At 40.0% G+C, this 12,397-nt stretch overlaps 1 protein-coding gene across 1 annotated transcript; it reads right to left on the reverse strand.

Annotated features, from left to right (window-relative positions):
- Positions 1-5,818: 5,818 nt before the first annotated feature.
- Positions 5,819-11,557, reverse strand: gyg2 (glycogenin 2). The gene is made up of 8 exons (XM_030778956.1): positions 11,382-11,557; positions 10,618-10,792; positions 9,550-9,712; positions 9,007-9,133; positions 8,581-8,791; positions 7,559-7,789; positions 6,482-6,634; positions 5,819-5,944 (listed from the first exon to the last, which is right to left on the reverse strand). The coding sequence occupies exons 1-8, from the start codon at positions 11,555-11,557 to the stop codon at positions 5,819-5,821; spliced, it is 1,362 nt and encodes a 453-aa protein (XP_030634816.1).
- Between the last annotated feature and the right edge of the window lie 840 nt (positions 11,558-12,397).

Consider the following 12,397-nt stretch of genomic DNA (forward strand, 5'->3'; position numbering starts at 1 on the left):
TGTCTTTGTTTCAGGGATATAAACATTAAAAATGTTTCGATGCTTTTTTGCTAAAAGAAAAAATACTAGCAGTTAAAAAGCCTGTTTTGTAATCCATTGACTGTTTTTAAATTATTTGTCTTTTGAAGACGGATGTCTGGCTACAGTACTTCTCATATTTTAATAAAGAGAATGACCAAATATATATCAGCTCAGCTGTACTTGATTTTAACTCTAAAAATAACTTATGTGGGACATATTACTTGTTCCACTGCTGATTTTACATATATGACTGTTTCTGAGAAAGTGCCTGTTAAAAATTTCAGTTTGTGGGTTACAGTACATCTTACCATTTCCAGAGAAGCTTGTATAACACTCTGTACAGGGACATGAATGACAAATCTTCATAGTCCCATAGTTATTTGAAGTTCTCTTGAAAGAGAGTGGGTTGTCTGTACGTCCCTGTCCAAAATCTTTGGAGACGAGAAACAGAACACCAAATGCAAAATGACAATTAAATGAGGTTCTTTTTTTTTTTTTTCTTCTTTTTTTTTTCAAATTTGTGATTCAAGTTTTATTTGGAGAGCAGTGATGCAGCCCAGCATTGATGAATCAGTAGTGTCGCCACCCATGTCTCTCATGACGATCATTTAAATATCATAAAACATCTCATTGTGACAGGAAGACAGTATTATTCACAGAAAGAATAAGAAATAGGTCAAGATGAAGAAAGGAAATTGTTCTGCCAGGAGTTTGAGGGTTAAGAGAGCATCTTGTGGGAATAATTAGACTGTCAAGAGACTCTTTTCTAGAGGATTAAAACATCTGGATTTCAGAGGGAAATCCCCCATTACTTTCTATAATCATAACAAATATAAATTATAGAGAAGATGACGGATGGTGACGAGGCCTCAATGGAATATTGTCATTTATCTGGACAATAAAAACAATTAGGGAACACCTTTCTACTGATTTTGGGAGCTGCAGAAATTATACCTCATCGCTAGGCAACTGTAGAGCAGAGTGACAAAACAAAACACACAAATGGAACACACTCATAAATATGGAAATTATTCTTAAAATATGGTCTGTGAGACCCAAGGCGTCTAACAAAATTAAGTCAAGACAGACCCTGTCTTCCCTGTGTGAAACTTTTGCATTTTTCCTCCAAAATCAATCAGTAGAATTACAGCTCACCTCCACTTTCACGTTCTCTACAATAACTGCTGAAAGGTTTTCTTACCATTTCTAACCCAAGATTAACAAATGATGTCTCACCAATCAGGCAGCATTGTGTACATCAGTATTTTATTAGCATCCCAACTGACCGGAGTGTCTATTATACTATGGAAACAGGTGGGAAGAGAAGACCAAAACAAAAAGAGCCTGTAAGGATTTTTGGCCAAACTATGTGGTCCTTTTAGCTGCTGAGTGGTCTGTTCATGACCCGAACCCCTGTCAGCTGGAAAACAGATAATACCTGCTGTCCATATGTTGGATGCCCCAGGACACTGTGGTTGTGCCACAGATCCAATGTGGTCAGAGGATGAGGCATTCTGAATATTGTGAATGTCAAAGTCCCAAAGCTATGTGTGCATCTCTCTCTCTATCTCTCTCTCTCTCTCTCTCTCTCTCTCTCTCTCTCTCTCCCTCTCTCTCTCTCTCTCTCTGTGTTTTCTAAAATTGAAGTCAAAAATGCTGATTAGAAAAGCCAAGAACAAGCCAAGTGTGACGAATCCATGCAAACCAGGACAGTGATGTTCATTTTATAATGAAGTACATGATCTTTGATTTAAATCAAAGAGCTATACAGTTGGGGCATATGTCCAGTGTTAAATCAAGATGGATCAGCGTGCCTAATCACAGAGTGAATCCAAACCTATCTTGCAGATACACTTCAATGGGGAGAAAAAAAATATGTTCTTCCACCTCCCAAGTTGTAGCAAGTTGTCTGTCTGCCCACATGCTGTACCAATATGGTGCACAGATCATGGAAACAAGGCACTGTGGAATCTATAATGCAAGTACCGCATGCATTCTGCCATGATGAAAGAGTTAAGCGAACTAAAACCCCATTCTTTCTGTGGCTTTTTTTTTAGATGTTGCTAATTAGTGTGGGGACCTAAGGCCTGTTAGGTACCAGTATTCATATGTGTAAATTACATCCTTTTTCCTTTGCAGTATCTGTGAAGGTTACGTTAAATCCTTCCACACGTTTATTTAAACCACATTCACGTCCTCTTCCACTTAAGTGTGATTGCTCTCTCCAATTGTACTGTTTTTATGGGGGTTCCTGCAGCACAGTATTCCAATATCTTGCGTCTCCTTCGGAGTTTTGGCCGGATGTGATTACGTCAGCAAAAACCTTATCATTTTTACACTGCAATATAACTATTTCAAGAGTGTTTTCATGCGTCTCCTTTTCATCGCCCGTGTTTTTTGCGCAGAACTTCAAAATGAGCTTAGTCCTCCACAAAAGCCGAGGGAAAAGAAAATATATTACACCTTTGATCTGAAAGTTTTATGATGATGATTTTGTCTTATTCTTGGCTTTAAACTGAGGTTCGCATTCTCTCAGATGAACAGGGAATTGGTCCGACGTCAACAATGCTACAGCACCTTTTCTTATTTGATTCAATCGCCCTCCACTCTCTCTGCTGTCCTCTCTGTATTTCTTGGCTAGACTGGCATTCGGTCTGATAGCAATTCAATTTGAGTCTGCTGTGTGCCTCCGATGTTGTTGGAGTTCATTCAAATTTGTGACCGACTTGTCTGGAAACGTATTCTGGAACCGAGGGAAACCACAACTGATAGGCTGGGGTCTCATCAAAATGCAGATGTGTTTAACACTCCCAGTAGGCGGAAAGTGTAGGCTTGACCTCAACCATATGGAGATGTTTTGGGTACTGTAGTGATTCTTTCATTTCTATGCAATCATGGCTAGCAAAAAATAGAAGCGAAATAGGATCTGCAGCCGCTGGTGACCATAGAGGGATGCATGCACTTATATGAAACACTTCAAAATGTGGTCTGTTTTTTTTTTTTCTTTTTTCTTGTCTTTTCATTTTCTTAATCAATGTGTTTCAGTTTCTCAATTAGAATGGTCATCCATCCCACCAGCAGCGGTCAGAAATAAAAACAAATGTATTTAAAATTTCTTCTCTTTCAAGACAAAATAAAAAAAAAAGAAAATTCTTGTTTCCGTGCAACAAATGCAACAAACAGGCGTCTAATTAATCTAATCACTCTACTAAACCAAGCTCTGTTACTCAAGCAAAGAGACATTTTTAACCATATCTAAGTACATACACTGACCATTTAAAATGGTTTGGAAGATAGCTCTTTGCTTTAAACACATTGGTTGAATTTACAAATTGTAGTATTTTGGACAAAAAAAAAAGAGTCATGGAATCAGCAGTCTCAAGGCCTACCTGTTTCTTCACTGTCACATCTGGAAAGTTCCTTGAGGCCCCTGTTATTTTAACCCACTCTGTTTGCTTTTGTTTCATGGCATGAGGCTACCTGCTAATGTACCAAACCCCCGGTAGCCTGGAAACATCTGTGAGCCAAGCAGATATTACAAAGGTAAAAACATTCGGAATGGGATGCCTTGTGTAAATTATCTAAGTGTCAAAACGACTGACAGGGCCCGGACCAGAGGAACAGCTATTTTAAGTGACAGAGGCCGCCGAACGGAAAAGTCCATGAGTTGTATTAATCCAATTAAACTGTCACCCCCTGCTGCAGTGTTTTCATATGGCTTAATACAGTAGTCTGCAAGGACAATGCACCATCTGTTGGACCTTTAGGTGAAAGACTAGAAAAACGTTTTGGCCTCCTGAAGGCAGTGTATCAAATTTACTTAACCATATTTGTTCAGTCATTATTTCAATAGAGGGAGTAAGACAAAGGGAAGAGGGTTTTCATAGCTGAGAGTGTATAAGCACCTTTGAAAAGAAAATAAATATTATAATCCATATAATCCAAACACAAACTGCCACTTTGTCTTTTATGAAAGAACACAGAAGCCATTGTTACCATGTGCAATTTCAGCGTTTTTTAGTTTGGTTTGTCTTTGGTTATTTTGGGGTTTTTTTTACACCAACTGCACCAACACCAAGGTTTTCCTTCATTCCACAGACATTCAGCAAAAGGCACAACCGAGACCGAGACCACATTTTATTTTCAATCATTTAAGAGCAAACATTGATAAGGCTCATCAGTGGAAGAAATAAAAATCACTTTCTTTTCTCATATGTAATTACTCTACACACAGAGTCAAAGAATTTCCTTTGAAGAGGTTTCTTGCAGATAGACTGGAGAGGAAAAATAACCTCAGAATGCAACCCCCAAAAAACCGTACCCATCTCTTAATCCCGGCAACGGGCCAATGCTACACTTATGGAAGCAGTTATTTCATTTGGAGACAACTGTGCTCCCAAATCTATGGAGGTGTGTAGTTTCGAAAAGGATTTTAAAAGCATCTATGCAGACAGGGGTAAGCATTACGGAACAAACAAACTCTTGTATCCATAATGCAAGGTGCTTGAATACTATAAAATATGAGTTCTCCATACACCAGACATGGGGAGGCGGAGAGGGGGCAGGGGTAGGGGGTTAGCAGGATGTTTGGTTTATGTCCATCATAAAAGTTTGTGATGCCTCATAGGTTGTCTGAGGTCAAACCCTTCCATGTGGAGAGGTAAAACGGTTGCCCCCCACCCCACAGAACACGGGCCTAACCAGCATCACCTCCAACACAACACGGGGTTCTGTTTCACAGCATGTCAAACTGACGGGAACCTGTCACGTGTGCGTTTTTTGGAGGTTTTTTTTGCGATGGTCTACACATTTTTTCCGGTTTGGACTCATTTGAATCTGCATGGATCGCAATGAGAAGAGATGCAGCGGGCAGCAGAGGCAAGGAAATGTTTCAGTTTGAAGATAGTGCGCCACCTTCTGGCCAGTGCCAGAAAATTCTGAAATCACTGAAAACACTAAAAGTGAATGATAATGAGAGTGTGAGATAAAATGCCAAAGTATTCTTTTTATCGATACAGCTACGACATGTATGTCTAACTCTGAAGAAAACAGATGCACAGTGACTGAAAGTACTAAGACAGAAACTGAGATCTTCACCGCTCAGTTGTTTTGCATTGTAATAACTAATCCATTTTCAATGGGACTCAATCATTACATGATTTTAGGAGGTAATTGTATCAGAAGGAACTAAATTATCTCAGAGTCATTTTGTTAATCTAATTTAAATCAAAACTGCAGGACAGATTGGACTGATTGGAAGGAAATGTCATTTGTATCATGTCATTGATTAGATATTCACATGCATTGTAATTCACCCCAGGTTGATGCCCTTGTATTATAATTCATCACAGATTGTCGCGAATGTAGAAAAGTAGTAAAAATGCATAACTCCTTCTTTACATTTGGAGACTTTTATCATTCCATACACACCTACTGCTGACATGGGCACACATATGTAGAATCTGTTACAGAGTGCATGCTCAGTGGGTGTCTCTCAGTGTGATTGACACACAGTATGTTAGTTCAATCTGGGAACATTATGTGTCTCTGTATACGTACAATGAAGTTGAAAGTGTCTGTATATTTAATGTAGCAGCACTGAGGCATAATTAGTCACATAAGTATCATGCAACTACAGAGGTGTGTACAGTGTACAGTGAGGCTTGTGTGTGTGTGTGAGTGTGTGTGTGTGTGTATATATATATATATATATATATATAATTATGGTTCAAACTTGAGTAGTAAAAATGTCAACAATGACTGCAACTATACAGTACAAGTAGAAAACGAAAGGCAGCTACTCCAAGAATCGGTCCAGTTTTTTCTTGATGTTGTCAAAGGCGTCTTTGCCCATGTAGTCAGCGTGACCTTCCTCCCACATTCTGCGATGCTGCTGTTTCTCCTCCTCTGTCTCCACTGGCGTCTGCGTTACGGGAAACAACCAACACCCACAATATACTGAGCATTCAAAGACTATTTGGAATTTTTTTGGAGGGGCTAAAAGAACGCCCCCGATTCTGTTGAATGTATAAGTAAAATGTGAAACAGCACTGCTAAATTTGAGCTTTTTCACTTTACATATTCAAACACTCATTCTCATTATTTGCCAACAGATGGCAGTAAATGCAAACATTTGGCTGAAAATTTGAACTTTGAGGAAGATTAACAGGCTGTCTGTTGAAATTGTTAACAAATGGTTAGACACCCTAAACCATGTCATTTCCACCCCTCTGCGTCCAGCGCATTAGTTTTACATGAGTAATGGAAAAAAAATTCATATAAATGCTAAAAAAGCTACTCTAACTTGAATGTTAAGACATCTCAAATTCTTCTTAATTCTTCTTCTAGGTTATTGCTAATGAAGTAACAGAGGAGAACATGAATAGATAGATAGAGAGAGAGAGAGAGAGAGAGAGAGAGAGAGACAGGCAGGTATGGTGAGTGTGATTTGCAGACATACAGGCTCTGGGGCAGGTTCTTCAGATGGGGTTGGTGATCCTCCAGCAGCCTCCGGTTCTCTGCCGGTGCCTCCCTGACCCGGGGCTGGATTATGGAGGTCTGCGTATGCCGAGTATTCAGCCTCAGGTCCAGACACGTCTTTAGGATGTGTATGCTGCAGACACAGAGCAAAACAAAACTAGGACCCGAGCAATAAAAAAAACGGCACGACGAACACAAAAGAAGCCTCTCACAAATGACTGAACAATGCAGGGAAATGTCAACGATACATAATTCATTTGACTTGAACTATAACTCCATATTGTGACCTGTGACAACTGTGAACTCAATAAAAATGCATGTTCTGCATTATAATAAGGTGATGTGTTCGACGTTTTTGAATTTGAATATTTTCAATTGCTTTTATTTCTCCTAGGTTCTTTTGAGTTAACCTCAGAAACCGGACTGCTCTGTTTGAAAAGTTGCTATACATAACAGGCATTCTGTATGAAAGGAGGTTTTGAAAATAGGAACTGAGGAGTGTCATGTTTTTTAGGCGTGTCCCTGAATTCTTACACAATGACTTAGGCATATTGAAGCTAGAGGGACTGACTAGCCTTCCTCCAGATGAAAAGGTGGAGTCAATGTTCATGAATCCTATTCAAAGCAGAACTATACAAACACACAATGATACGAATATTTCATGGTATTTGATCTGAGGAGGTAAAAAAAAAAAACACTCATGTTTCTCAGCATTTTCTCTATTGTCTCAATCTCTTTTAGCACCAGAGAGTATGTGTGGGGGAGAGTGAAAGACTGAGAGGAAGAGTGAGAGAGAAAGGGAGAGTGAAAGACTGAGAGAGAGTGAGAGAGAGAGGGTGAGAGAGAGAGCAAGAAAGGGAGAGTGAAAGACTGGGAGAGAGAGAGAGACAGGGAGAGAGAAAGACAAAGAGAGAGAGAGAGAGAAAGTGAGAGTGAAAGACAGGGAGAGAGAGAGAAAGAAAGAGAGAGAGAAAGAGGGAGAGAGAGAGAGAGAGAGAGAGAAGGAGGAGAGAGGGGGGAGAGAAACAGGATCTATCATTTAACTCAAGTGACTTACCATCTCTTCAGGTTGTTCAGAGGGACTGGTTTGCACGGATGAATCGGGCTGCTCAGAACTCACTTCATCCAGAGTCAGGAGCCTGAGTTCCAGAGACCTCTCCTCCTCTTTAGTTTGGGTCTCAGCAACAGTCCCCTGTGTGTCTAATGGAGGCGAGCTGGTCTGTAGCGTCGAGACAGCCTGAGCTGGTGCGGACTTCTTCTCTGACTGACGGGGACGAGAGACGAACGACTAAAAAAAAAAACAGATGCGCTGTGAGGGGTTTATGGGGCGCTGGACTCTGGTCTGGTCTCTTATACATGAGAAAACATGTACTGAAAAACAGAGCAGAACACACACATACACACACATGTCCTATGGGACTGTCACGTAACCTGGGGGACTTGTGACATATGGAGAGAGTAAACTATCTATACAGGTCAAATATTTACACAACTGTTCCAAAGTTGGATGCCACACTACTATAGCTTATTGCATAAGTGTCGCTACAGCAACCACAAAAATGTCTAAAAAATAAAGCAACTTTAAAGTTATAATAGTGGCCTCTTTCATTGCATCATCAGATAATACAGCAGTAAGGTAAAAAATTAACACTATTATAAAGCTTTCATTGCATCATCAGATAATACAGCAGTAAGGTAAAAAATTAACACTATTATAAAGCTATATGCACATTATATATTTACAGTAAATATATATAGTGTTATATTTACATATTTTACAAAATTACGTCTGTTATAATAAAACCCCATGCAAGGTCACCATTTAATTTGGCCTTTTGTGTATGCTTTTTATTCTAGTGGCTGTGCTTAATCACAAACATTATTTGCACATACACAAAATGCATGTATGTAGAATGTAAGAAATGAAGAATTTCTGGAGCATTCCATGTGGCAAAATTAACATTTTACTTTTGAAGTGAAAAATGAGAGACTTTCAGAAAGCTCCTTCAGGTAAGCGAAGTAAGCTTTCAAAACGTCCATTACACTTTAGTTTCCGTGTAGTTAGCCAGGAAAACTCACATGTTGTGTGAGACCAGTGTCTGGATGGCTGTCCGCCTTTATAACCTGTTGTTGTGTGTGACTGTAAAACTCCCTCCACCACAAGTTCACATATTGTTCCAGAATTCTGTCTAGATCCCCAGGAGAAATCTGATTGGTCTGTTGGTTGTAACGAAAATGCCACGGCTTGGTTCCACCCAGGAAGTGCACAATCTTGGCCTGATGGCCAAACCTGTGTAGAACCCAGGATTACAACTCAAAATGACCGAGTCAAAGAAAAACATCTCACTCTTACATTTTAACCTTAACTTCTGTCCCACAACAAGAGCTAAATCCTAAGCTTTTACAATGAGCTCTTTTTTTTTTAACAATTCATAATCAAATGATTTTTTTATAATAAAGCATAGAGAGGAAGTGATGTGAAAAGGGTAAATGAGAATTCCTCACTTATAGAAGGCCGGTAGGTACGTGTACAAGGCGCTAACACTGAGGTTGTACACAAAGGGTAAGTGTTTGCTTATGTCCTTTAAGGCCCAGTCGCTAAAGAAGGAGTTTAAAAGCCCCTGGTCTCCCCCTGCAAAGGAAAAATACATTCCATTTACAAACTGTCATTCAAGAAGTTACGACTTGTTTCAGTCATTTAAAAGTCTGATCACTGTAAGAACTGGACACACTGAAGAAACAGGATGCTTTAGCAGGAGTGTATAAACTGACCTGACGCAAAGACGAGTCGGAGAAACAAGAAACCTGCTTATTTGAAAATTGCAATTCGGCAATACAACTGAATAATGCAAAAAAATACATCTTAACCGCGTCTTCTTCATTGCCATTACCTTTTAATTAATGTTAACGCTCTGAATCGACACTATACAATCCAAACTTATATAAAAACACTGTGATCAGGCCAGTGCAGCAGGTGCATTTGGGTGTGTCTGAATCACGGGGGGGGTGGTTGCTGAAAAGAACAAGGACGGAGGTACACAGACTCACCATCAAAGCTGCCATGCTTTGCTGCATGCTGTAGCAGTTGGCCGTGAGTCTCCAGAGACGGTATGAACACAAACACTCCAGTGTTGAAGCAGTCAGGCCAGCCCTGGTCTGGAGCAGCAGATAGCTCTTCTCTGTCAAACAGCTCATCCACGTTACACAGCACCTAACGCACACGGGAATGAGTCACCATGCGGAAACAGTATCGACACTTCGACATGATGTGTACGGTCTCACGCGGAAGGAAAGCTAATGATTTATGATGTGTGACACAATAAGACAAACTCAAGCAGCAACCCGTACAACGATAGTAATTACAGAAATGATAGAAATGCCGTCGGTTCAGATGGCAACATCTATACTAAAACATGATATGTTGTGACAAACTCTTTCCGTACTTAAAATCTTCTACTGTATCTCATGTGTTTTGTCAGTTGCAAGACAACGTTAAATACACGTCGAGACAGGCTGGGCTGACTGCTGCGATTCTGCTTTGGTGGGGCGCTCTCCACGTTCACCATGAGACGGGAGGGTGCAATAGAAGGGTCCCCTTGACCCTCTGACCTCCTGCATGGCCTTCATTTGGTTGGCCCACATCTCAAACACACACGGTCCTCCCCCTAATGAAAAGATTTTTTTTCCTGTTTGTTTTGACTGAGTAAAGAGATGTTGTTTCTTCCTGTCAAAGACCTGTGAATATCAGGTTTGTGTATTGATTTTCATGCCTGTACCTGTGTGTGAACTCATATCTTTTTTTTTTTGTGAGAGAGAAAGGTTGCAAAAGAGACAAGTTAAAAGAGCTTAACATGTGAGAACATATCTGTAAGATGGCACCCAGCATGAATCATCACACATGATGATAACAAAATGGTACAATGCCTATCTCTTTTGGTATCAGCTCAGAACTCATCGAAACCACTGTCAATACCAATACACTAACCAACATCGAGTTCAGCGGGATGTTTTTAGCCCATTGTATCAAATTTTCCTTCACTGTCTGAATATGTGTGTGAGTGACTCAACGATCATTAACTTTACTGTGTGTGACAGTGATTCAGTGTATCCACTCACGAGCGTGTCTGCATCCAGAAACACACACTTGCTGTACTTAGTGAGCGTCCAGCAGTGGAGCTTGGTAAACGTCACACCCAGCTCAGGACGACCCAAATAGGAGAGGTGGGCTCTATCCTGACTGTCCAGCACGTTGACCAGAATCACCTCATCAAAGACCTCCTCCAGAGACAGGCTATGGGCAGGGAGTCAGAGCAACACACAACACATACACGCATACTGAACTGTCAGTTATTTCTTCCATAGCGTATTACGAAATGTGAGAGAACGACATTTTGGACGTAAATAATGAATTGTAGAAATGATCATTGTGTGGAATGCACTGCTTTTGTTCCATCATCTTTTAGTTGTGGCACAGATGCATGGAGTACTTCATATGCAAATACCATTACTAAGCCTATATTTGCGTATCCAAAGTATGTGCATGCAAACATACAGGTCTAGAAAATGCAAACAGTACAAATTAGAGCATCAGTATCCTGTTCGTTTGCACCAAGTTCGCACATTAATACAGAAAACACAGTACCGAAACAATCTGGAGGCACAAAGTCATTTATACGAACCTGGTATGAAACATCAGTCTAGCGCAGTTAAAACAAATCAATTAATGAACAAATAAAGAAGCAAAACAGACTATCACCTTCTTATCCTGATTTTTTTTTTTTTTTTTCGGATTACAAGTAAGCAATCATTTCAACAGGCGACAGGGGCCTGTATCTCTGTTCCTCTGGCCCTGTCCCTCTGTGTAAACAGAGCTGTCTCACCGTGCCTCTCTGGTCACATTTGGAGAGACCATCGCCACCAGTCTTTTACGTGTTCCATGCCGACGCAAACTCTTCCCCACCACCAGAGCACCCATAGAGTAGGCATCGGTAGTGGCCAAAGTAACAAAGGCCTGATCTGCCTCTGTCAAAAACAGTAAGAAAGAGAAAGAAATCATTACCAGTAAATATATGTACATATACCTATACGTATATATATGTATATGTGTGTATGTATATATATATATATATTACATGCATCTGTCTCAACATCACTAAAACTGACTGAAAGGTTTCCTGTGACTAAAGATTCATTAAGAGATCATATACCAATACCATCCTCCAAGCTTTCTAACATACTAACACACAGATATTTTTACTCCCTTGGCTGGCTAATGATATATTTGTCATACTGATCTCTCCTCGATGCCAAACCCCATAAAAGCAGAGTGTTATTAGATGTGTAAGATGATACTTTTATTTGGTTGCCAACACCGACGCTATAGCTGGCAGCACTGGTGCATCATGCACTTCAGAAACCCAAGATCAAATACCAGCTCAAGCGACGAACCGTCTAGTAAAACTACTAGCCCACAATGCTTGGACCAAGAAAATAATGTGGTAATCGTAACACTACTAATACTAATAATGATGGCAATAATAATTAACTGGCTTCACTGAAAGGCCTCAGTACCAGATTTGATCATACTATATAGTACACTATTCATTGGTGTCTTTTTATAATTATTATTATTATTGATTTATCTGGGTAATTACAGGACCTCGAGGAAACAACCCTCGAATAAAATCTCAGAACCGTGAAAATCCGTTATCTTTCCAAACTTACCGGCGGGAAATCCTTCACATACTGAAGTACAGTTGAACAGTTGAAACTGTATGTGTGAGTGTTTAACAAATTGTGGGAGGTCAGGGAAAATGAAATATATTCTTACCTGGCATTATTCAACCTGTTTTCCTACCGCTGTTCAGGATTACGGAGAGAGAAGCAGCTGCTACAA

The sequence above is a fragment of the Chanos chanos genome, chromosome 7 (assembly GCF_902362185.1).
Source record: "Chanos chanos chromosome 7, fChaCha1.1, whole genome shotgun sequence".
Taxonomy (NCBI): domain Eukaryota; kingdom Metazoa; phylum Chordata; class Actinopteri; order Gonorynchiformes; family Chanidae; genus Chanos; species Chanos chanos.

What these genes read in the sequence shown, in the direction of transcription:
- gyg2 (XM_030778956.1), bottom strand. Translation starts at nt 11,557, where the DNA reads ATGATTTCTTTCTCTTTCTTACTGTTTTTGACAGAGGCAGATCAGGCC. An exon ending in TACCTACCGGCCTTCTATAA is followed by an intron (nt 8,792 to 9,006) that starts GTGAGGAATTCT and finishes GGTTCTACACAG; the next exon opens with GTTTGGCCATCAGGCCAAGA. An exon ending in ACACTGGTCTCACACAACAT is followed by an intron (nt 7,790 to 8,580) that starts GTGAGTTTTCCT and finishes TTTTTTTTTTAG; the next exon opens with TCGTTCGTCTCTCGTCCCCG.